The sequence below is a fragment of the Mus pahari genome, chromosome 21, assembly GCF_900095145.1.
Source record: "Mus pahari chromosome 21, PAHARI_EIJ_v1.1, whole genome shotgun sequence".
Lineage (NCBI taxonomy): Eukaryota > Metazoa > Chordata > Mammalia > Rodentia > Muridae > Mus > Mus pahari.
Window position 1 is genome coordinate 21,929,760 of NC_034610.1, and position 22,080 is coordinate 21,951,839.

The window sequence follows — 22,080 nt, forward strand, 5'->3', positions numbered from 1 at the left end:
GCCACCACGCCCGGCTGGTTAATCTTTTTCTTTAAAAAATTGTGTACAGTTGTTTTGCCTGAGTGTATGCATGTGCACCATGTGCATGTCTCCTGCTCCTTGAGTTCAGAACAGGGCTTCAGGTCCTTCAGGAACTGGGATTATGAAATCCATGTGGGTCCTGGGAATTGAACCTGGGTCCTCTGCAAAACCAATCAGTGCTCCTAACCACCGAGCCCTTGTTACAGCTCTTAACGGTTTCCGTAACTTAATGGTTTTTGCTGCCAAAGGAAGGTACTGTAAATAAATACCATAAGCTCGTCCATTGTGATGTGTTTTGCAGAGAGGCTATGGGCTTTCACTTGGTGGGGCACACTTTGCCGTCCTGATGCCTCTTCCCTACCCTTCGGCACAGGGAATTGTGCCCGTGGCTGCCCACACTGGGCCCTCTTAACAATTTCTTAGGACTGCCAGGCCCCAGCCCAGAACAGGAATGCTCTTGTCTGGTGTGAGTGCCAGCGCACTCCACAATCTCTTCCTTTCCCTTCCACCGGTTCGAACCAGGGTTCCATGCCGCCTAGTGCCTATTGGCTGGTGTGGGCGCGTCCCCAACTCAGTACTAGTTCCAAATAGCCCCTTGTCCTTTCCCTCCCTGGAGGAGCACAGCTACACTAGTGCTCCCGCGGCCGGAGGAGTGGCTGTGTGCCCAGGTGCGGCGCGCAGGCGGGGTTACGCGTGCGCAGAAGGGCGGGGCGACAGGAAGCGTGAATGGGGAGGGCGGTGCCCCGTGCGGAGGCGGAGCTTGGAGTGGCCACGGGGGCGGGGCAGCTAACGGATGTGGCATGGGGCGGGGCCGGCCCTGACCTGCAGGCTAGCTGCCAAGAAGGTTATTTCCTGCTGCCCTCAGCGCAAGCCTCCTATCCGAAAAAGGGGCCGCAGGGATTTCCTCGTCCTCCCCGACTGGCCGCGCCCCCAACAGCGCAGCGCCCTCCGGGCCCGCTGGAGGTGAGGGAGGTGCTGCCTGCCCGTCCCTCTGTCTTCTCCTCCCCCTGGTGCTCCCCACCCTCCACTCTCCTCCCTCCTTCTGTCGACTCCTCCTGCCGCTGCTGCTGCTTTGGCTGCTGCGTCATACGCCCCAGAGCCGCCAGGACGGAGGGGCTGGGCCCGGGGACCCCCTGGCCTCCGCCTGCACACCCCCCGGCGCTCACATTCAGTTTTCCCGCACCGGAGACTCATCCAGGTCTCTTGAGTCTGACCCTACCTGGCTTCCAGCTGCCCCAGCTGTCAACGGTAAGGAGAAGGCGGGAGGCCTGGAGAGGGGGGCAGGGAGCCGGGGGTCGGTGAGGAAGAAGGGGTGGAGAGCCTTCTGGTTCCAGCTTAGGGTCTGTGCTGGGCGACTCAAGTCCCTCCTTGGACTGATAGTGTAGGGGAGTAGAGACTTGGACAGGGACACGCCCCCCTCCTGGGGCACTCAGGGAAGTTATCTAATCCCGGGTTAGAGAGCCCCAAATTTGAGGGTGACCTAACATAACCTGGCACCAGGGTGGTGGTTCTAAATAAGACACACAGGCCTGGGGAGGCAGCTGTTTCTGCTCCGGAAACATCTTCAGAAAAGCTCCCAAAACATCTCTGGGCAACAGATTGCCCCATTTAGGATCCCTCTAAACAACTGGGCAAGGTGGAGCTAAGGGGTAACCTTGATTCTGCAAACATCTTTTCACCTGAGTCCCTAGGAGCTGGGAAACTACAGAACGAGGCAAGGGAGATGGAAAGGAGTGGAGTCAAGAAGCTGACCAGAGCGACCCACCTCCTTAGGGCTACGGATTAGGAGACGGGGGGGGGGGGGGGGGGGGGGGGGGGGGGGGGGGGGGGGGGGGGGGGGGGGGGGGGGGGGGGGGGGGGGGGGGGGTTGGAGCTGCTCTGTCAGGAATGGGCTTTCTTTAGCCATAACAGAAAACAACGAGCTCAGTGAAGCTTTCTCTGCACCCACAGACTCTAACCTCCTATCTTGGAATAGGCCCCCCCAGGATGCAATGGCGCAGCTCCCCCGGCTGAGCCGTTTGGGTGCCCCCTCTCTTTGGGATCCGGCTTCCCCTGCTCCCACCTCAGGCCCCAGACCTCGGCTTTGGGAAGGCCAAGATGTGCTGGCCAGATGGACTGATGGGCTGCTGTACTTGGGTACCATCAAAAAGGTAAGACCCACCTCTGACCTCACTGCCTTCCCAGTCTCCAGTCAGTTCTCATTCCCATTTTAGCATCACTGGGCACCCATTCCAGGTGGACAGTGCTCGAGAGGTGTGTCTGGTCCAGTTTGAGGACGATTCCCAGTTTCTGGTTCTATGGAAGGATATCAGCCCAGGTGAGACCCTTCAGACTGAAGCCTGTGACAGCAGAAGCTGGAGTGGGTGGGGACACTGGTTGGAAGTAGGCCTCCTGACACTTTGTTCCCTCACAGCTGCCCTCCCTGGGGAGGAGCTGCTCTGTTGTGTGTGTCGCTCTGAGACCGTGGTCCCTGGGAACCGGCTGGTCAGCTGTGAGAAGTGTCGCCACGGTGAGAGGCCAGGATGCTTAGGTGGTACAGTCTGCCTTGGTTCTCCTGGGTTGCCACTAGCCCTGCCTTATAGCATGAGTTATGTCTCCTGTCCTGGCCAGTCTTCACCCTGTTACCACATCTCTCAGAACAGGGAGAGGGAGCCATAGATGGTGACCCAGGCCATGCAAAGCTGAGGGGGCTTACATACATTTCTTAACCGTGCTTCCTTGGGCAAGGCCCTCAGCTGCGAGAAGCCTGTTGACTGACATGCAGTGTCAGGATAACACCCACAGCAGGACTTAAATGCACACAGTGGTCTACCCTCAACATTGTCCTCATTCAGCTTATCACCAGGACTGTCACGTTCCCAGGGCCCCGGCCCCTGGAGAAGGCGAGGGCACATCCTGGGTGTGCCGCCAGTGTGTCTTTGCGATCGCCACTAAGGTAAAGGTGCCTCTCTGCCCCTGTGTGGGAGCCTCCTGTGGTTTCTCCTCTTCTCCTTTCCTGCCTCTCTGAGGTCTCCATCTGTCCCTCTGCAGAGGGGAGGCGCACTGAAGAAGGGTCCCTATGCCCGGGCCATGCTGGGCATGAAGCTCTCCCTGCCATACGGACTGAAGGGGCTGGATTGGGATGCTGGACATCTGAGCAACAGACAGCAGAGCTACTGCTACTGTGGAGGCCCTGGGGAGTGAGTGGAGAGGGTGTCAAGCTATGGGATGGGGGTGTTGTGGTGGCAGAGCCCGGGACAAACTGGTGAACAGGGCGAGGGGCCCTGTGATTTCAAGAAGGCTGTCTGAGGGCCACAAGCGCTGTCCTCCCCTCCAGGTGGAACCTGAAAATGCTGCAGTGCCGGAGCTGCCTCCAGTGGTTCCATGAGGCCTGCACCCAGTGTCTGAGCAAGCCCCTCCTCTATGGAGACAGGTAAGACACGCATGTGCTCAGAAGCTAGGATGCTCCCCTGCCTTGCTCCGCCCTGCTCTCCTGCAGTCCTCTGCAGCCTGGGTCGGAGGGCTGAGTGAGGCGCATCCTCTGTCCTGGCCTGTGTACAGATTCTATGAATTTGAGTGCTGTGTGTGCCGGGGCGGCCCTGAGAAGGTCCGGAGGTTACAGCTTCGCTGGTGAGATGGGTTGTGACTCATTTCTGTTGTCCACCCTGTTACCCTAATGACCCCTGACTTTGATAGCGACGCTGCTGTTGACAATCCCATGCTCCTCCAGGGTGGATGTGGCCCATCTTGTCCTCTACCATCTCAGCGTTTGCTGTAAGAAGAAATATTTTGATTTTGACCGGGAGATCCTCCCCTTCACCTCTGAGAACTGGGACAGTCTGCTCCTGGGGGAGGTGAGGGTCCTAAAGTTTGGGAATTGGGGTGGGACAAGGGATGTCTGCTCCCTTGACCCATTTACCCTCTTCTTCAGCTCTCAGACACTCCCAAGGGAGAGCGCTCTTCCCAGCTCCTTTCTGCTCTTAACAGCCACAAGGACCGGTGAGTCAGAAGAGGGAGGCTCAGGGGCGAGGTGCTAAGTCTGGATGAGGGGAGCTTTGCTACAGCTCGGACCTGTCGACTTTCCCCTTGTCCCAGTTTCATTTCAGGGAGGGAGATTAAAAAGAGGAAATGTCTTTTTGGCCTCCATGCTCGGGCCCCTCCTCCTGTGGAGCTTCTCACTGGAGATGGAGCCCCCACCAGGTCACTGGTCCAGGGGGGATGGGGAAAATTCTCAAGGATCTGTTTGGAGGATGCATGTAAAGAAATGGGGGTCTGGGGTGCCTGGGAGGGGGCTGGGGGGATAAGGAGGCCTCTTACAGCTTCCCTTCAGGGCAGGGCCCTGGGGGAGGGGTCTCACGTCCCCTGGGGAAACGACGGAGGTCCGAGCCAGAACCCTTGAGGAGGAGGCAGAAGGGGAAAGTGGAGGAACTGGGGCCACCCACAGCAGCGCACAGTCGGCATGGGTCCCGGGAGCAGAGGGCCCTGCAGGTACACGGGCAGGGGACTTCCATGAGGCAAACCGGAGGGGGTGTGAAGGAAGCCAGGGTCACCTCACAGCCCCTCTGCCTTCTCCTACAGGCCTCGGTGTCTCCACCACCCCCCAGCCCTAACCAGAGCTACGAGGGCAGCAGCGGCTACAACTTCCGGCCCACAGACGCCCGCTGTCTGCCCAGGTCAGTGCCTGGTCCAGATATGCCCCAGTCATTCCAGGCTCTGTCACCTGCAACTCTTTTCCCTTTCCGCCTTTACTTCTCGATTGTTGTCCCAAAGAGACGTGCAGAGGCAGCCTCTGCCCAGCTTTCTGAGTATGAGCGCCACCTTTCGCAGGGAAGACATGCTTCCCTGCTTGAGGTGCTGACTTGCCTGTCCCCCAATCTCAGCAGCCCCATCCGGATGTTTGCCTCCTTCCACCCTTCTGCCAGCACTGCAGGGACCTCTGGGGACAGTGAACCCCCAGACAGGTGAGTATCTAGTCAACACCAGTTCCCTCCTCTCAGGCTTTAGTCTCTGAAGCCCAGACTAGCATCGGTCCTGCCCGCCCTCTGCCACCCACCCACATCTCTCCGACCTGTCTACTCTCACTGTTTGTCCTCTCTCTTCCAGGTCACCTCTGGGGCTTCACATTGGCTTCCCCACAGACACCCCCAAAAGTTCACCCCACTCAGTGACGGCCTCATCTTCCTCGGTCCTAGCCCTGACCCCAGGCCTTTCCAGACATTCACTACCCCCTTCTCCCTTGTGCCGTAGTCTGTCTCCGGGGACTGGGGGAGGAGTCCGAGGTGGGGTTAGCTACCTGTCCCGAGGGGACCCTGTCAGGGTTCTTGCTCGAAGAGTGCGGCCTGACGGCTCTGTGCAGTACCTAGTTGAGTGGGGAGGAGGGGGCATCTTCTGACCGCCCGCTTCTGCTCCCCTCCCCATTCACACACTGGCACTTTCATGCCCTGACCTCTGACCTCACCTACAGCTGGGATGTACCTGGAGAGACAGGGAGTGGTTCTCCCTCCTGCCCAGGCTGGAATCCAGGGGGAGTGAAGAGGTCCTCTTCTCTGCCCCTCATGACTCCTCCCCCGCATTTCCTTTGATGTTATTTTGTTACAGCTTTTGAGATATTTTTTAAGACTATTTAACCCCTGGGATTAGAGATGGGGGGTGGGCGGTCCAGGATTCCAGACTGTATGACTGTAATAAAGATAAATAAACCTAGCAGGCATGAGTCGTTTTGAAAGATGGACAGAGGCGCTCTCGATCTTCCCAACCACATCCATGTCACAAGAGAAAAAGGCATCAGGAGCAGGATTTATTGGGGGCTCGGTCATCACATGGAAGCCAGGGGCATTAAACAGAGGGAAAAGGCTCCTTATGGTGGGGCTGTGGCAGAATCTGAAACCGATTCTGTGACCTGGCGCACCCAGTGCAGGTACGGGGGATTTCCCTGCTCCACAGGCAGTGCAATCACCTCGGCAACTTCATAAGGGTGCACAGACCTGCGGAAGCCATAGGTGGGGCTGTTCGGGACTCCCCAGTAGGTCCCACCACACAGGGTCCACCTCAGAGCAGAGGGGGCAGGGAGCAGGGTTTCTCACTCAGTGGCAGAGTGTTGGCCTGGAATACTCAAGGCCCTGCCTGGTTCATCCCCCAGTCCCACCACCAAAAGAAAAACCTCAAAGTTCTTACCGAACAAACTCTGTCAGAGCAGGGACCAGGGAGCTTTGGGTTTTAATCATCTAAAGGGCAAAGACAGACATAGTTCAACCAACGGGATGGAGAGCGGAGTCAGGAGAGGGCCGGAGTTGCCAAAGGAGCCAGGCAGGAGGGGAGTTTTCTCACCATCAACACCTCACTATCTTCCTCGATCTTTCCTTTCCATTCATAGCTGAAGAGGTCAGAGAAAGAAGGGAACAAAGTCTTGGGAAAGGAAGATTTCTCCCAGAAAAAGCTCTCAGCCCCTCCAGTTAGATTTCCGTTTCTAACTGACAACTCACATGGATGTGATCTGCGGGATGAGGTTGACGCAGGCTGCCAGGCGCTTCTCTACCACTGCCCTGAGGGTGAAACGAGCTCAGAGTGCGCACGGCCCGGAGACAGCCCCCTTCCCCTAACCCCAACACTCTCTCTAGGTCATCTGGCCGAGGTCCCCACCTGGCGATCTCCTTGGCGACTTTCTCGTTGGGACAAGTGACAAAGGCTGCAGAGACTGATCCTGGAACGTAGCCGGAGCCCGAGGCTGGAGGGGGTTGGGACGGAGGGCTTCCAGAAGCCATGGACAGCAGAGCTCGGGGTAGCGACAGAAGGCGGGAAGCCACCGGCAGTAGCGCTGGCATCCAAAGACACGACAGGAGCAGCGTGGCCTGGAGCAGGGGGGAGGGCGGGTTCAGTGTCCCCCACAACTGCCCCAGGAAACTGCACCCGGGCTGCCTTCTGGGGCAGACACCAAGCCTCTGTCCTGCCGTCTCTGCACCAGGAAGAAAAAAAAAATGTCCCTGAAACTTAAAGGAACTTGGGACAGCTCCTCGGCTCGGCTGCTGAAGCTCGGGGAGACTTCGAGACCGGAAGGGGCGGGGCCAGACTCACCCCTCCGCCGAGCAGGACGCCGGGCGCCCTCCCCCAGTTCATGCAGCCCGAGCTGGTAGAGAAAAGAAGAAATCAAAGGTCGCCCATCGCAGGGACGAAGGACCCGGAGCCCCGGCGGAGCGGCCGCCTCTTACCTGCAGCAGCCACGTGACGAGAAAACTGCGCACCACGTGACAGGAGCAGCCCCGCCTTCCCGGAGTCTCCAGACCTGGCCAATCCCGGCCCTCAAGTGGCCCGATAGCCCCGCCTTCCTTAGGGGGCGTGGCGCCGAGCCCTCTGGCCAATCGGCAGCTTTATCTGAGGCCGTGCGCCCCCAGCGGCCCGCCCGTTTCCGTGAAGCCTCAGCCCGCTGCTGGCAGGGGAACGCCGCTGCGGCGGCCCGCCGTCACGTGACGAGGCCCGTCCTTTCAGGCGGCGCCGCCTCGGGAGCCGCGAGCGGGAGGCCAATCGCGGGCCGGCCTCGCGGGCCACGTGACGCGAGCCCTGGCGACCCGCGCTGCCGCTGCGTCAGGCTGGGGCCGGGGAGTCGTCCTGAGCCCCGGAGTGTGCCTAGTAACAGCCCCTCCCTCCCTCCCTCCGTCCCTCCCTCCCTCCGTCCCTCCCTCCCCGCGCTGACAGGCAGCCTTGGGTGGGGACAGTGCCCCCCGCCCTTGCGTTAGCCCCGAGCTGAGAAGCCAGCTGTCCCTGGGTAGGGGCAGTGATCAGGCCGGCTCAGACCTGGCACTGCCTGGCTGGGTGAGGAAAGACACCTTTTCAAAGCACGGGCTGACACCTGTAAATGGGCTGTGGGTGATGGAAGATACCCAGAACCCAAAGCTTCGGACAGACAGACTGACAAATGAGAGGGGAGGAGAAATGAGATCTGAGAGGGATGGCCCTGTTCTTTCTCCCTTGCTGACTCTTCTCCCCAGGACTGGCCCACCTCTCGGTCTTGGGGCTCCTTACCTTCATCCATTCCCCCAAGGAGCCAGGACCTGCCCTACATAACCTCCCTGGAGCCTAAACACATCCAGTGACCCAAAAATGGAGAGGGGACCAGTGAGAGGCCAGAGAAGAGGGAGGAGGCAGCAGGAAAAAGGGCTCTGCCGCCCAAATATTAGCCCTCCCTCCAAGGTCTGGGGTCCTTGGCATGGGTGGCTGGTGTCAGGCTCCTGCATTTTCTTGAGTTGGGGTGGCTGTCTCAGCGATCCTTGTGTGTGTGTGGGTGAGGGGGGCAGGGGTCCAATATTTGGGCCCTTCCTAGGGTCTGAGTTACCTGGGGAGATGTTTCAGGGAATTGAACCTCGCAATCGATCACTAACTCAGATCTTTGTAATGTATTTTTGATCTCTTTGTGGTCATCTTCATCTTTGGGTCATCACCCCCAAGTTTGCAGTTTCTCTGAGATATGAATGTGAGGTTTCTTACCCTACCTAGATTCTAAAATTTAATTCTGGCCTGGGGCTCTTTCTAATATCGGCTTCATCTTTTTCTTTGGGTTTAGGTCTCTGTTTTGGGTCTCCCAAACTACCAGTCCAGGGTTCGACTAAGATTAGCGTGGGTCTGGAGAACCTTGCCGACACTAGATTCTCATACTCTGATCCCTGACTCCTTTCTTTAATTTAGGGGGGTGGGGTCTGAGCTCAGAGGTCTCTTTCCTTCTAATTTGGATCTGTGAGACCCAGTTTGTTGAGTATGGAGGGGGGGGATGAGGTGGTGAAGTATTTTTCTCTGGGTCTGGGGTCTGTCTCAGGGTCTCGGGTCAGCTTCTTCGGGGCTGCCCTGGTGTGTAGGAGTCAGGGGTCCCTCGCTCTCTCCTTTTCCGGGTCTCCCTGAGTAGGGGTGGGGGCTGCAGTCTCTCCCTCCTCCTCCTGCTCTCTCCTCTCTAGCTCGCTTCCCCCGCCCCCCCCTTTCTCTCTGCTGCCGCTGCTGCCGTTGGCTCTTATTCTCCTCCTCCTCCTCCTCTCTCCTCCTCTCTGCTCCTCTCCGCTCCTCTCTCCTCCTCTCTCCTCCTCCTCCTCCTCCTCCTCCACCTCCTCCTTCTCCCCCTTTCTCTCCCCCTCTTTCTCTCTTCTTTTTCTCCCCGTCCCCCCGCCCCCTCCCCCTCAGGCCTGATGAGCAGGTCTCGAGCCTCCATCCATCGGGGGAGCATCCCCGCGATGTCCTATGCCCCCTTCAGAGGTACGGTGGTGGTAAGGGTAGGGGAGGGCCAAAAGGGGGGGCAAGAGGGGGGAGGGGCAGGGGGCGGGGGAGGGCCGGGGCCACCGAGGGGAAGGAGCGGCTGAAATGGAGGGAGAGGGGAGGGCTGGGAAGGCAGAGGTGGGAACAGTGGGAAAGGAGGGATTAGAGGCATAGGGGTAGGTAAGGGATAGAGGGGCTGGGACACGGGCCTTTTCAAGGGGGCTGAGGGGAAGATGATGAAGGGGAAAGCGCGTCAGAAAGGGATGAGAAGGGAGGACTGAGTTCGGGGAAAGGCTGCAGAAATGATTTGGGTTTGGGAGCAGAGTGAGGAAGAAATTACCAAGGAAATAGAGGCACGGTCTTAGGAGAGGGTAGAGGGGAAATGAAAACACAGGCGGCGTGGTGAGAGACCAAGAAGGTGGGAAGGGAATTTGGTGAGGGGCTCAGGGTGGTAGGACTTAGGAAAAGATAGGAGGATGGAGGGAGGGAAGGGGCCAGATGGAGAAAGAGGGTGGCAGTGGGGGGGTGGGGGGTCCAGATGGAGGGAAGAGAGGAGAGAGAGAAAGGGTTGGGGGAGGGGACACCAGAGAAGGGGGAGGATCAAGTGGTTTTTTTTTTTTTGGGGGGGGGTTTGGTGGGGGGTAGATGCAAGTAAGATTGAGGGATGGGGGCAAGGGCCATGTAAAAATCCTGAGGGTGACTGGCCCTCATTAGGACTCTGGAGAAGTGAGATGCAATCCCTGGGTCTCATTTGCTTTCTTCACTTAATCGCTTTGACCCCTTCCCCCACCCCACCTCTTCTTTCCAGTCCCCCTCCCTGTCTCTGCTGTCCATCACTTATATCTTTCCCCCCATACGGTGTCCGTTTCTTATATGAGTCCCCCTTCTGTTCTTCCCCTGTATTGGTCCCTATCGCATATCTCTTCTCTTCCCGCCCTCTCTTCTAATAACTACCTTAATACACCACTGCTGCTCCTGGGCCCTTGTCTCAGACCCCTGACAGGTCTTTCTCACTCCCTCTGCCCCATGTTGGCTCAAACCTTCTGGTCCATTCCCTTGCCCTAGGCATGCACCACCATCTTTACCATCTTCCTTTTCTCTTAGGTCCACGCTGTTACTTGCCCCTCAGCTCACCCTCTGCTTCCTATCCCACTTCCCATCTTGTCACATGGTCTGTGCTTATTTCCTCTTATTCCCTAACCTGGTGATTCCTCTCTTCTTGTCCCCTCTGCTTTCTGGGGTGATGGAGATTTGGGGGTTACCAAAACACAGGTTTAGATCGTTGGAACAGGGCTCTAAGGAATCCCCCATCTTGGACATCACAAGTCCCTTGTGGAACTTCTCATTCCAGTAAAAATTTCCCATTTCCCTGTCCTCTACCATGTTCCATTGCCTCCTAGGGTCATTAGCATTCTTAACTATAGATAGAGTGTGTGTGTGTGTGCGTGTGTGTGTGTGTGTGTGTGTGTGTGTGTTGAACCTAAGCTAAGGTTCCCTGTGTCCCTTTCCTGTTCCCAGTAGAGCAGTGTCCCTTGAGGTCTAACCTGCTTGCTCCAGCTGCAGCCTGGAGCAGCCCCTCTGTTGTGTTTTGGTTATATGTATCAACAGATTTCCCCCGGATCCACCATGTGTTGAGATGTACTAGGCCTCAAGTGTTTGGGATCTAAGTTATGGATGGTTGTTGTTATTGTTGTGCTGGGGCTTTGAATCCTAGTGGGTTTTTTGTTGTTGTTGTTGGTTTTTGGTTTTTTTGTTGTCATTATTGTTTGTTTTGGTTTTTTTCCCTTACCACTGAGCTATAGTGACCAGCCCTGTCAGTGACCTTTGATATTTAGAGAATATGAGTAGAGTCTCCAAGAAAGCATTGAGACAGTGACATTTTGAAAGCATTGTGAGGTCTAGGCACAATTCCCCGGTGTTCATCTTTCTGTCTGACCTGCAGTTTGGGTAAATTTGAGGACGGTGGCCATCATCAGTAAGGGGATAGAGTTTCCTAAAGTTACTCTAGGGCCTGGAACGAAACTCAAAGGCCAGTTCTCCTGAAACATGCCCAAGTTAATTACCCCGCACACTCGATAGCACTGGATTTTTCTTCCTGTGAACACCCTCCAGTTGACCCTTTAAACCTAGTTTTATCACTCCAATATCACCAATCTAACTTTTCTGACTCCCTTGAGGCCTTTCCTTCACTGTGTCCCCATAAATGGTATGTGGCAACGATGCTACCGAAACAGCAAGGATGGAGCAGGGAGAGAGACCCTTGGGCACCTGAGTGTGCATAACTGTTGGTCCCATTTTTTTTTTTTCTGGAAATTTGTCTATCATCAGATCTCATCTTGAGAAGTTCTTCTGATGTGAGGCGTGGCTGCTCCACTCTTTCCTCCACTCACTCTAAGTTCCTCAATGTGCCCAGTGACAGCCAGGTGCGGCTGTCGATCAACCTGTAGAGTTGACTCCTCCCTGTCTATGAAGGTTGGGTGGGGAGAGGAGGCTGACTCAGAAGCATGCTGTGGACAGAGAGGCCAGGCCAGTCTCTGGTCATCCGAGCAGATCCCTGATCCCTGCACAGCCAGATGCAAAGAAGAGCTACCTTCCCCCTGGCAATGTCTCCCAAAGCGTGACCAGGGTAGCAGTAGGGAGTTAAGGGGAGAAGAGGGGAGGCCTCATGCCTCTCTGAACATGTAAGAGCTCCCCGCCTTCCTTCCTCTCTTCTTAATGTTTAGTTCTCAGATTCTCATGTCTCAAATATGCTTCAGTACCATCTTCCTTTCCACAACTGGGTACCTCATATTCTAAATGTGTGAGGCCGCATCCATTGTAAGCAGCTTATTAATGCCCTTCCTCTCTGTGTCTTTTGCCAGTTTCATAAATCTCTACCCCTCAACACTAATGAACAGGCAGAGTTTCCCCCTTCTCCTGCCCCTAGTAAAGTCCCTCTCTGTCATGTGATTAATTCTCATCTTTGAAGCCATGCTCATCCCCTTCCTGGAGCCTCCCATGATGCCACTCAGTGTGAAGGACCATCTCCCAACCCTTTAAAAAACCACTGGGCACTTCTCACCCAAGACCTCTTCAAGCGGATGGTGCTCCCTTTTCCCTCTTTGCAGATTCTCCTTTCCACTTTAGGTTTCTACACCCAGAGTATAGACCCTCCCTCACTGTCTGTGTGTCTCTGTCCCCCAGATGTACGGGGACCCCCTATGCACCGAACCCAATACGTTCATTCCCCGTACGATCGTCCTGGTTGGAACCCTCGGTTCTGCATCATCTCGGGGAACCAGCTGCTCATGCTGGATGAGGATGAGGTGAGCAGGGTGAGGAGGAGGTTGGGCGAAGCGGAAGACTGTGGAGAGGACGATGGGGAGAGTCCTCTTCAGTGAGAGGGAGAGAGAGAGCCCCAAGAACAGGAAGGAAGAGAGGCAGGCAGTGGGAGGAGGGCGGCCATTGGGGTTGTTGTATACAGCCAGAGTGTTCAGAAGGTAGCCTTTCTTTGACTTCCACCCGAAGGTCTCTGAGGCTATTGGCAGTGCTTCAGAGGAGCTACGGTTCTGAAGATTTGAGGGTACCTCCTAATTTCACCCCATCCATGTTGTGGGGGAAGGAAAGTGAAGAGCTTAAAGCAAGTGAGGAAGGGGGGCCTTCCTTCCTACAAAGGGGCCCTCAGCTTTCTCCTCCCCAGCCTCTCCTAGCTCTTCCTCGAAGGGCACAGTGTATGCTAAGACTGGGTGATCCTGAGGAAAAGCAGGGGAAGTGAGAGCAGCTGGAGGGACTGACAGACCACAGGGGTCACTGGATTTTGGCATGAATGGGAACGAGAATGGTGTGAGCTTCTGACTAGGTTTCCTTCCACACCTACAGGGCAGGGTGGGCTTCAGGAGAGGGCATGGAAGGAAGAGGCGGGCCACTGCAGTGTGGGGAGCTGTGTACAGGAGCAGAGTGAGGAGGTGGGATGGCCAGGTCTGGAAGGAGGTAGTTAGTGGTCATAGGAGGTCTAAGAGTCCAAAGGGTGTTGGTTCCATGGGAGGAATGGACTCAATTCTGAAGGGCGAGGCCCCCAGGTGTGATTTGGGGAGCCATCTTTAGAGAGTGTAGGATGCCCTGGGAGAGGCGATGAGAGTTGTGCCTAAACACTGTGGGGGCTGGCCTGGATTTGGGGCTAACCAGGGCATAGAGGAGCCTTGAGGTCAGGTGAAAATGTGGACAGAGTCTGTCCAGATCATGAACTACAAGTGTCTGACAGGGAGCGTGGTAACTGGCCGCAGGGGAGGTGGCCTGGTGGACCTAGGTTTGGAGTACTGGAAGGCCTTTGAGTGATTTGCTGTTGGTCATCAGCCTTGACAAAGGATGTGAAGTCCATTGGGTGGTCTGGGAAAAAGAGAGCCGACAGGAGTGGGAACCAGTGTAGCAGTGAGAAGGAAGGAATCAGACTGGAGACAGGGGACCCACCAGCCACCTGAGGCCAACAGGAATAGCCTGTCTGGTAGGAAGGTGGGAGTGGGAAGGTGAAGATGGAGCTGGAAGAATGAAGGCCCTTGGGAACTAGAATTGGGTGGATGGTGGGGCTGGGGCCTCGTGGGAGTCTAGCTTCTGGTAGGGTGGAGGTTAGGATGACAGCTCCCAGGGGAGCTGAGGTGAGGCCCAGGGAAAGGTAGAGCTGAGGGGAAGAGGATAAAAGAGGAAGATGCAAGGGGGGGGGGGAGGTGACCAGGCCTTCTTGGGGGAGGGGAGGTTGGGTCCCAGTCTGGCCGCAAGCCGGGCTGTGGGAGGGAGACAAGCTGTGGAACTGATTATAAATGCAGCTGTGACAAGCTTGAGGGAGAGAAGGGGGCGAGGAAGGTAGGAGGTTGGGAGGGAAGTGGGGAGAATGGACGAACTGAAGGTCACAGGGAAACCAGACGCAGGAGGCAGCTAACTCCTGTGGATTTGCGGGAAGCGCTAGTGGGGTTTGAGAGAATTCTCTAGACTGTTTGAAGAGAAATGGAGGGAGAGCAGGGAACGAGAAGTCCCCTCGCCAGGGCCAAGGGACGTGGGCAGGGGTGGAAGGGGCAGGTGGGCTGGCAAGGGGCCGGCCTTCCATGGAAGGGGAGAGGAGGGACGGCGCAGGCCCGTGAGGTCTGACACACTCCCCAATCCCCTAGATACACCCCCTTCTGATCCGCGACCGGAGGAGCGAGTCCAGCCGAAACAAACTGCTGAGACGCACCGTCTCTGTGCCAGTGGAGGGGCGGCCCCACGGCGAGCATGGTACGGCGGCCGAGCAGGCTCGTGCCCCGGACAGTCGCGGGGAGCGGGCGGGGGCGGAGAGCAGCTGTGATCCCGATCCCGAGGACAGGGCGCCCTCGTCCGGGCTGCGTGGGGTACCGGGGCTGTTGGTGAGCGGCCCCCGCGCGTCCATACACTGCTTAGCTTTGCTCCCCTTTCCTCTCCAGCAGTGAAGTTTGACTGTTTCCCTGGTGCTTGTAAAAATAATCTGCTTAGATCTTTAGTCTCCTGTCTGTGCTCCTGGCCCGGGCCCTCGCGCATCCTCCTTCTGAGAACTTGGAATGACCGATTCCCTGCCCTCCCCCAGACCCGTGTCCCACTCGCGAGCTCCCATCTTTTTCCAGATCTTCAGGCCTGAGGCCTTTCCTTCTTCTTTCCCCCTCAATTGAATCCTTTTTCTGCAGTCGTATCACTCCCTATTTTCTTGTTTTTCCCCATTCTCATTTTCCATTCCCCCTTGATCCCCGTGTTCCTCCCCTCTGCTCCGGGAAGAACTCCGTCAGACCCCCATCTCCTCACTGTCTCTCCAACTCTCTCCCTCTCTCCATCTGTCTCTTCCCCTTCCTCCTCCCTTCTCTCCCCCCACCCCCCTCTTTAGTCATTTAAAAAAAGATTTTTGTCTTCCTCTGAGAAGTTCGCTTAAAAGGTTTCCATGGGAACAGTGAGGGGAGATGAAGGCAGAGAACAAGGATCTGCAGCCAAGGTGCAGAGAGACGCCCTCGGTCTCCGGAAACCCCCTTGCCACTGCCCAGTCCCTCAGCATTTCCCTTCCATGACGTCCATCCAACCCCGTGAGACCCCTTTATCCCACCATTTCTTCCTCCCCAGGGTTACAGGCTTCCTTAGAGAACCAGAAGCCCGTGTTATCCAGCCAGCTGCCTGCTGATGGGCCTAGGCCTCACTGCCTTTGGGGGTCAGCTTTGGCACCCCAGGCTGGGGGTCAGAGATGTGTGTCATTGTCTTGGAAACTGACATGAGGGTGTAGGTAGCACTCTGGAGCTCACCAGGAGGCTGTGGTGAAGAGTATAGAGAATTGGGGATGTCTGTCTGTCGCGTCCATGTTGGGCATGTTTTTTGTTTGTGCAGTGTGTACCTGTGTGCACTGGAATGGTAACATGCTCACAGAGCGTGTTTGTCATGTGTCCTGCAGTTGGCCGCTCTGCCCACACAGTTGTTTCCTTAGAGTCCTCAGAGTGCCGAGGCCTTTAGTGTGTTGGTGTGGGTCTCCTGTGTTTAGGGTGAAGTTAAGGTGGCCTGTGAAGGTTACTGTATTGGGGCTTAGTAAAGGCTGGGAATGTTTTGGAGATCTATCTATCTATCTATCTATCTATATCTATATCTATCTATATATATCAGGGTTCATTAGAAGTTAGTAGGTGGTGAGCGTTTGGAATCTTTGGAGGGAAACAGAATGTGGGATTTGGGGTTTGGGGGGCCCCACTTTGCAAAGGTGTTTGCTGAGGCTGCAGACTCTCCAGCCCGAGAGAGGTCGCCGGACCTTTGAGGGCATTGGAATCCTGGGCTCCTCCTCTGTTGGGTGGAGCTGCAAACCCTCACTCCCTTCCAGGGTTTCTAGCTCTCTCTTTCTCTCTCTCTTTTTGGGGGTGGGGGTCCTGTTCACGAGGCGATGATGGGAGGCCTAGTTGGTTTTGGGGGTCCCTCTGTCCCCCTCCCCCGTCTCTCTCGCTCTGTCTCCGGGCGACGGGGCTCGTGACAGAGGCGGCCACGGCAGCAGCGGTCGCCTAGCAACGGCGGCGGGGCCCGGGCAACGGCGGCAGCGGCGGGAGCGGCGGCGGAGGGAGCCGTTCCCGCGGCTGTCACCGCGCGGCCGTCCAGGCCGTCCCGGGCCCCGCCGCCGCCCCACCGCGTCGGGCGGCGCGAGCCGGGCCGCCGCCCCCTCTCCCTCCGCACCCGCCCCTCCCCCGCGCAGAGCGGGCCCCTCCCCCATCGGGGACACCCTCGACCCCCCGGGGGGCGGTGCGAGGTAAGGGCGGGGCCGGGCGGACGAAGCGCGCGCGTGGGGGGGCGCGCGCGTGGGGCGGGGGCGCGCGTGTGCGTGGGCACGGGAGGGGGCTGGGGAGGCCGCGGTGGCGGCGGCGGCGGCAGCTGCTCCCTCCGCATGTTCTCGCTGCATCTTCCGAGTGGGGGGAGTTATGGTAACCGGAGTGGGGGGCAGTAGAGGTCGGGAGGGAGGGGGTCTGGGCAGCTTCCTGCTTGTGACCGCGTGTGGGGGCGGCTGGTGTGAGGGGGTCTTGGAGCCCTACTGGAGGGCCAGCCCTGGTGTTTGCGTGTGTGATCTTGACCGTGGTTGTGCCCCTGTGTGTCGGTGCATGTACACATGGGGCCCAATTCCTCTTGCACACGTGTAGCCAGCACTGTGCAGGTATGTCCTGTCTTGCCCCGCCTCTGCCAGTTAACAGCCTGAGGGCCTGTGGGGCCAGCCACCGGTTTATGGGGCAGTCTGTGGCCATACTAATTCATGTCACCTCTGACCCTGAGCGTGCATGTCCCCGGTTGAGGCCGATGTGTAGGAATGTGTGGCTGGCCAAATGAGAATTTTGTGTCCCTGGTGGCAGGTGTGTGTCTTTGCATGTGTGTTCCAACACTGGCCTGAGAATCTGTGTCAGTCCCAGCATGTGTGTCCAGGGTGTGTCTGGATGTGGGTGGTGGTATGCCGGTGTGCCGGTGGTGGGGACAAAGTGTGTGAATGGTTCCTTATAGTCCGAGTGCATGAAACACCTTTGGACTAGGCAGATATGAGCCTCTCTGCCTGGCCCCTAGATGGGGACAGAAAAGCTTGAAGGGAAAGAAGTGAAGGGGTGAAGAGGGAAGTAGGGATGAGAGTCACCAAGAGGAGAGCAAAGAGCAAGGGAGAGAGAATGCCTGGAGAATGGGAATCTAAGAGCGCTGAGTTGGACTTAGAGGAAAGAGGGCAGAGGACAGGGAAGTTGGGGGTAGCGGAAGAGCCAGGCCTTTTTGTGGAGCAGTCTGAGAGGGCAGAGGGCCTAGGCTCCTTGGGGAGGTAGGGTCAGGGTTGGCTGGATTGCAGGAGGCCATCCAGTCACAGAAGCTGGTTCCCAGTGAGGCCTGTCACCACGGAGACTGCAGAGCGTGCCCTCCCCCCAGTTTCTGTGTTCCCTCTCTAGCCCAGCTCCTCATCTTCCTCTGGCTCCCTTTGAGAGTTGTCAGCTGGATATGGAGAAGAAAGGCTACAGGAAGGGTAGGATTTGGGGGATTGGAGGGTAGGAGAAATGTTTGTGGGTGATGTCAAGATTAGAGACATTAGAGAGGCGGAGTCCAAGCCCTTGCTGTGTGTGTGTGTGTGTGTGTGTGTGTGTGTGTGCGCGCGTGTGTGTGCAGGGTGTGTACTGTGTGGGTGTATGCACAATGCCTATGTTACGGGTCTGTGTAGGTGGCTGTTGTGTGTGTGTGTGTGTGCTTGAGTCTATCATGCAGGGATGGGACATGGAGACCCAGCACGGCAGTGTGTGCTTTTCAGGTTTGCTGTGTGTACATGGCTGTGTGCTTTTGTCATTAGTGCAGGCAGCATGTTCCTGTCAGTCTGCCCTCTTCTGTGCGTTTGCCTCCTTGGGAACATGTGTGTGGCCTCCATGCTCCTGTGACTTATTTTTGAGGTCCTGGCATGGTGTGTCTTTCCTCCAAGAACTGTACAAAGCAATTAGCCGATTTTGCCCCCTCTGCGAATGCTCGTAGTTCCAAAAGGTTTTAGTGGATTTAAACTTAAGGCCTCTTCTATGCCTTTATTAGAGGTGCATGTGTGTGAAAATAATGGCTGACCCAGGTTCCATGGAGAGAGAGTAAGGCAGCCATACCTAAGAGATGCAGAAGAATGGATGAGGAGGGAGCAGTGCAAAAAATTGTTTTATTTGTTCTGTTTTCCTGGTAGCCATCACAGACGCTGGTGATTAAGGTCATGGAAAAGCTGGAAGAAAGCTGGGGGGGGGGCGGTGAGAGGAGGAGCTGTCCCAAGTCAGTGAATGTGTTTGTGCTGTGTATGTGCTTTATCTGACCACGGTCGGGATGTATGTGTACACGGTGCAGGGGTGACCCAGGGAGGGGCCACAGCCTACGTAGTAAGCATGTGTCTCAGGGTCTACACTGACATGCTCCTGCCTCTGGCGTGACTCCTGGGGTTACATGTCCGTTTATGTAGTTACTGCCCACATGGTGGCCGCAGAGTCCACTCCAGCAATTCTCATGTGGCTGTCTGAGTTCAAGTGTGTCTACCCCATGGCAGTGCTCACACATGTCTAGGCATGTGGGGGTCCCCATGCTCAAAGCTGTCTGTACGTCTCCCCAAAGCACATACTTTCCTATTATTTCTCCTAATGCGGCTGTGATATACATGGTTCCCCACTGCTTGCTGTATTCTCGTGCTCTACACACGATTCCTGGGAGTCCGAGAGGGTTCTCGTGTCTCAGGGTCCAGACTTGCTTGTGTGTGCAAACCTGAGTCTGCCCGTAAAAAGAGCAGGGAAGGACCGGCTCTGAGGCAGTGGGCAGTATGGAAGCAGACATGAAAATGTAGTGGGGCTTTCACTGTTCTCTTCTGGAACCTAGCGGGTTAACAAGCCGTTCTTCCGGTCGCACACCCCCCCCCCAGCCTGTAGCTTCTTGTTGCCATGGAGATGGTGGCCCCGCCCCTGATGCAGCACCAGCCCCCCCATTGGCTGCAGTGGTGACTGTGGGGCTGAGGGGGGGAGCCCAGGCCTGGGCAGCCATTCTGGAGCTGGAGCCGGAGCTTGGCATCCCCCCACTTTCATTCTCCTTCAGCCCTTCGGCCCCTCCAAATTCCCTAGCAGCAGACCTTCGGCTCCCTTTCTCTAAGCTCCTGTTCCTTCGATTCTTGGCAGGCTGAGCTTCATCCGCATTCACCTCCCCCTCCTTCTCACCAGCCTTTACTTGGGAGTCCCCAGAATCCCACTGCCCTTCCTCCCCACTCCCCTGCATTCTTTTCTTCTCTTCAACCATTTACTAGCACTGCAGTGCACGTGGAACCGGCTCCTTCTGCCCGCTCCCCATCGGTCCCTTCCTCCCATCTTCTGTTCCCCTCACTCAGCACAGGTCTCTTCTGAGACCTCCCCCTCCAGTCCTGGGAGGGGGTCATGGGAGGCAGCCCTGGACCTCCAGACAGACAGGGTCTCTGGGAGGTGTGGGGCAGGGGGAGGATGTGCCTAGCTGGGAAAAGAGGAAAGCCCACCCATGGGCAATGACCTTTAACCCATCTCCCCAAGCAAGCCCCTTCTTTTGGGTGGGAGACAGGCAAACTGAGCCTCCCTGGGCCGTGAATAGTCTTCATTAGGGAGGTTTCACTGACCCTCCTGACTATGCCCCCCTGGTGATTGACTGCCTGTCCCAGTCATGGGCTTAAGGCCTCCCACCCCGACCCCCTCAGGGGGCTCCGGCTCAGGTTCCTTGCCCCCTCCTTCCCACCGCCAGCCTCTCCGCCGCCGCTGCTCTTCTTGCTGCTTTCCGGGGGGTAGGTGAGGCCGGAGCTGAGGGACCGAGGGAGGTGGCTAATACACTGGCCCAGGGTGGAAGTCGGGACTCTTAGTTCCCCAGCCCCTTCCCCAACTGTCCGTTGGGCCTTTTCCTCCCCTCCAGAATACCACTTGGGTCGCTCGAGGAGGAAGAGTGTCCCAGGGGGGAAACAGTACAGCATGGAGGCCGCCCCCGCTGCGCCCTTCCGGCCCTCGGTGAGTGAATGAATGCCAGTTCCTGCCAGATGTGGCTCAGCCTGACCCCATCTCTCCCAGCCCCAGCTGGAGCCCCATGGTTCTGAAAGAAAGGACCTAGGAAGAGTGTGCATGTATCCCCATCTCTTTGGTTTACCCCTTCTTGGCTCTGCCCCCTACTTCTTGGACCAGCCCTCCCACCTTTTCCAAGCTAGTTTGTGTGTTTGTGTATCTGCTCACATCATACAGCAGCCGTGGGAGCCAGGAAGACAAACTGGTGTCAGGACTCCTGTCCCCTTTCCTCTTCTCCATGTTCTTCCAGGGATTCCCTGGCAGCTGAGGGTGTCCAGGGAGACTCTGAGCTGCCCCAGTCACCCCTATTCCCATTTGCTCCCCAGCAAGGCTTCCTGAGCCGGAGGCTAAAAAGCTCTATCAAACGTACAAAGTCACAACCCAAACTTGACCGGACCAGCAGCTTTCGACAGATCCTGCCTCGCTTCCGAAGTGCTGACCATGACCGGTAGGTACTGGACCTGAAACAAGATGGGGACTGAGTGGAGTGGGGGATTCCCTGAGAACAAAGGTTAACGGGCTCCTGTTGGTCGGGGTGTAAGAGACACCTGGGAGGAAAGAAGTGGTGACAAGGGAGGACCTGCTGAGGCAGGGAAGGAGTTGAAGGTGAAGCCAAGGAGGGCAGGAGGGCTCATGGGGAGGAAGGAAGGGTGGGCTCCAACCCCCGGTAGGTCTAGTGACAGAGCTTACTGGGTGGTGAGAAGGAGCCAATAGGACCCAGGTGGGAGGTGAAGAAGGGCAGGGATTAGGGGCAGCAGGCTGGACATGGGTGAGGGGTAGCTGGTGTTGACTGATGCGGACAAGGGCTCTGAGATCCCAGTAGCAGGGCCGGTGGGGGGCAATAGAACAATAGGAAAGGGAGCATCTGGTATGCAGGTAGCAGAATGGGGGCAAAGGCTGGGGTTAATCCAGGGTCTGAGGAATGAGGAAGGAGACCTGGCTGCTTGCCTTTGTCCTTATCTGGGCTTCCCCTAGTCCAGTCACTCCCTGGAGAGAGTCTGTCCTTTTCCCTTGTCTGGCTGTCCTAGGGACTGAGCAGGGTAGAAAGGTTGGGATCAGGTGAGTCACACCTTTCCCTGCCCCCTTCCAAGTAACCAGTGCTGGATTTGGGGCTGGAGAGGGGGGTGAGGGCATGGTATTCCTGGCCGCGGGGGCGGGGGGGCCGGGGGAGCGCGGTGCTGACGGCAGCCAGAGCCTGTGATGACGGGGCTGCTATAAATAACTTCATGGAGGCTCCCACACCCGAGCTCCCCTCCTGCTTCCCCATGCTCTCCATCTTGGTCCCCTACCCATTTCCACACCACTTGTTATCTATCCTATCTCCTCTTGCTCACTCGCTTGCTCAGGTACCTCAGCCCCGCTTTTCCTGTGCTCCCTGCACAGCGCTGTCCTCTGCTCTTCCTTAGCCCCCCTGTGCCTGCTTTTGCCCCCTGCTTGCTGTTCTGCCTCCCCTTCCCAAGTCTGCTCTCCAGCCTCTGACGGTTACTCTACCTCGCTCTGCTCCTTTATTTGCCTGGGCCTTTCTCTCTTTATCTCCTGGTTGTACTAAAAACTCACTTCAGTTATAGTTTAAATCATAAAATGTTTATTAGACACTGACTGTGTGCCAGGTCCAAACCAGACATTACTGTATTTCCTCTGTGACTCGAGTCTTTGCTTCCAATTTTTTCCTTTATACTGAGATTCTGATTTCTGGAGTCATCTAGACATGTCCAGGCCATTTTGTCTCTTTTCCTTTCCTTTCCTTTCCTTTCCTTTCCTTTCCTTTCCTTTCCTTTCCTTTCCTTTCCTTTCCTTTCCTTCTCTTCTCTCTCTCTCT

General features: G+C 56.8%; 3 protein-coding genes across 18 annotated transcripts in view; 2 read left to right on the forward strand and 1 right to left on the reverse strand.

Moving 5' to 3' along the window:
• The first annotated feature begins 865 nt into the window (after positions 1 to 865).
• On the forward strand, positions 866 to 5,846 carry Phf1 (PHD finger protein 1). 8 transcript variants are annotated; one of them, XR_002381281.2, is made up of 15 exons: positions 866 to 1,269; positions 1,997 to 2,171; positions 2,257 to 2,338; positions 2,435 to 2,530; positions 2,856 to 2,956; positions 3,052 to 3,200; positions 3,338 to 3,433; positions 3,562 to 3,630; positions 3,731 to 3,854; positions 3,932 to 3,999; positions 4,096 to 4,200; positions 4,331 to 4,488; positions 4,579 to 4,673; positions 4,881 to 4,961; positions 5,104 to 5,843. XR_002381281.2 is itself a non-coding variant. In XM_021221087.2 (15 exons), exons 2-15 carry the CDS (start codon positions 2,013 to 2,015, stop codon positions 5,390 to 5,392), a joined length of 1,683 nt encoding a protein of 560 aa, XP_021076746.1. In that variant the 5' UTR covers positions 866 to 1,269; positions 1,997 to 2,012; the 3' UTR covers positions 5,393 to 5,843. The 8 variants fall into 8 exon arrangements, 7 of the variants coding, with proteins under 7 accessions (XP_021076746.1, XP_021076747.1, XP_029388936.1 ...); XM_021221087.2 differs by having other exon boundaries at positions 4,320 to 4,488; XM_021221088.2 differs by having other exon boundaries at positions 4,320 to 4,488; positions 4,884 to 4,961; positions 5,104 to 5,703.
• Positions 5,761 to 7,286, reverse strand: Cuta (cutA divalent cation tolerance homolog). 3 transcript variants are annotated; one of them, XM_029533080.1, is made up of 7 exons: positions 7,206 to 7,279; positions 7,072 to 7,123; positions 6,640 to 6,952; positions 6,483 to 6,542; positions 6,328 to 6,373; positions 6,175 to 6,224; positions 5,761 to 5,984 (listed from the first exon to the last, which is right to left on the reverse strand). In XM_029533080.1, the coding sequence occupies exons 3-7, from the start codon at positions 6,819 to 6,821 to the stop codon at positions 5,858 to 5,860; spliced, it is 465 nt and encodes a 154-aa protein (XP_029388940.1). In that variant the 5' UTR covers positions 6,822 to 6,952; positions 7,072 to 7,123; positions 7,206 to 7,279; the 3' UTR covers positions 5,761 to 5,857. The 3 variants fall into 3 exon arrangements, with proteins under 3 accessions (XP_029388940.1, XP_021077044.1, XP_021077045.1); XM_021221385.2 differs by having other exon boundaries at positions 5,785 to 5,984; positions 6,640 to 6,848; positions 7,206 to 7,286; XM_021221386.1 differs by lacking the exon at positions 7,072 to 7,123 and having other exon boundaries at positions 5,785 to 5,984; positions 6,640 to 6,848; positions 7,206 to 7,285.
• A 1,684-nt stretch (positions 7,287 to 8,970) lies between these two features.
• The window catches only part of Syngap1 (synaptic Ras GTPase activating protein 1), a 29,902-nt gene continuing 16,792 nt past the window's right edge, over positions 8,971 to 22,080 (forward strand). For 2 of the 7 annotated variants that reach the window (XM_029532950.1, XM_029532952.1), the window contains exons 1-5: positions 9,115 to 9,231; positions 12,415 to 12,536; positions 14,370 to 14,475; positions 20,119 to 20,210; positions 20,588 to 20,709. In XM_029532950.1, coding sequence (XP_029388810.1) covers positions 9,165 to 9,231; positions 12,415 to 12,536; positions 14,370 to 14,475; positions 20,119 to 20,210; positions 20,588 to 20,709 — 509 coding nt within the window. In that variant the 5' untranslated portion in view covers positions 9,115 to 9,164. Of the gene's footprint in view, positions 9,232 to 12,414; positions 12,537 to 14,369; positions 14,476 to 16,588; positions 16,650 to 17,733; positions 19,994 to 20,118; positions 20,211 to 20,587; positions 20,710 to 22,080 lie in introns of those variants that run through there. The other 5 variants (XR_003842695.1, XM_021221128.2, XM_029532951.1 and 2 more) reach the window with 4 other exon arrangements.

Coding starts and splice junctions, on each gene's coding strand:
- Phf1 (XM_029533075.1), top strand. CDS start 2,013: ATGGCGCAGCTCCCCCGGCTGAGCCGTTTGGGTGCCCCCTCTCTTTGG. Junction 3,631..3,730: donor CGGAGGTTACAGCTTCGCTG/GTGAGATGGGTT, acceptor ATGCTCCTCCAG/GGTGGATGTGGCCCATCTTG. Junction 4,489..4,578: donor GGGAGCAGAGGGCCCTGCAG/GTACACGGGCAG, acceptor CTTCTCCTACAG/GCCTCGGTGTCTCCACCACC.
- Cuta (XM_021221385.2), bottom strand. CDS start 7,113: ATGAACTGGGGGAGGGCGCCCGGCGTCCTGCTCGGCGGAGGG. Junction 6,543..6,639: donor GTCGCCAAGGAGATCGCCAG/GTGGGGACCTCG, acceptor TTTCACCCTCAG/GGCAGTGGTAGAGAAGCGCC. Junction 6,374..6,482: donor ATCCCGCAGATCACATCCAT/GTGAGTTGTCAG, acceptor TGACCTCTTCAG/CTATGAATGGAAAGGAAAGA.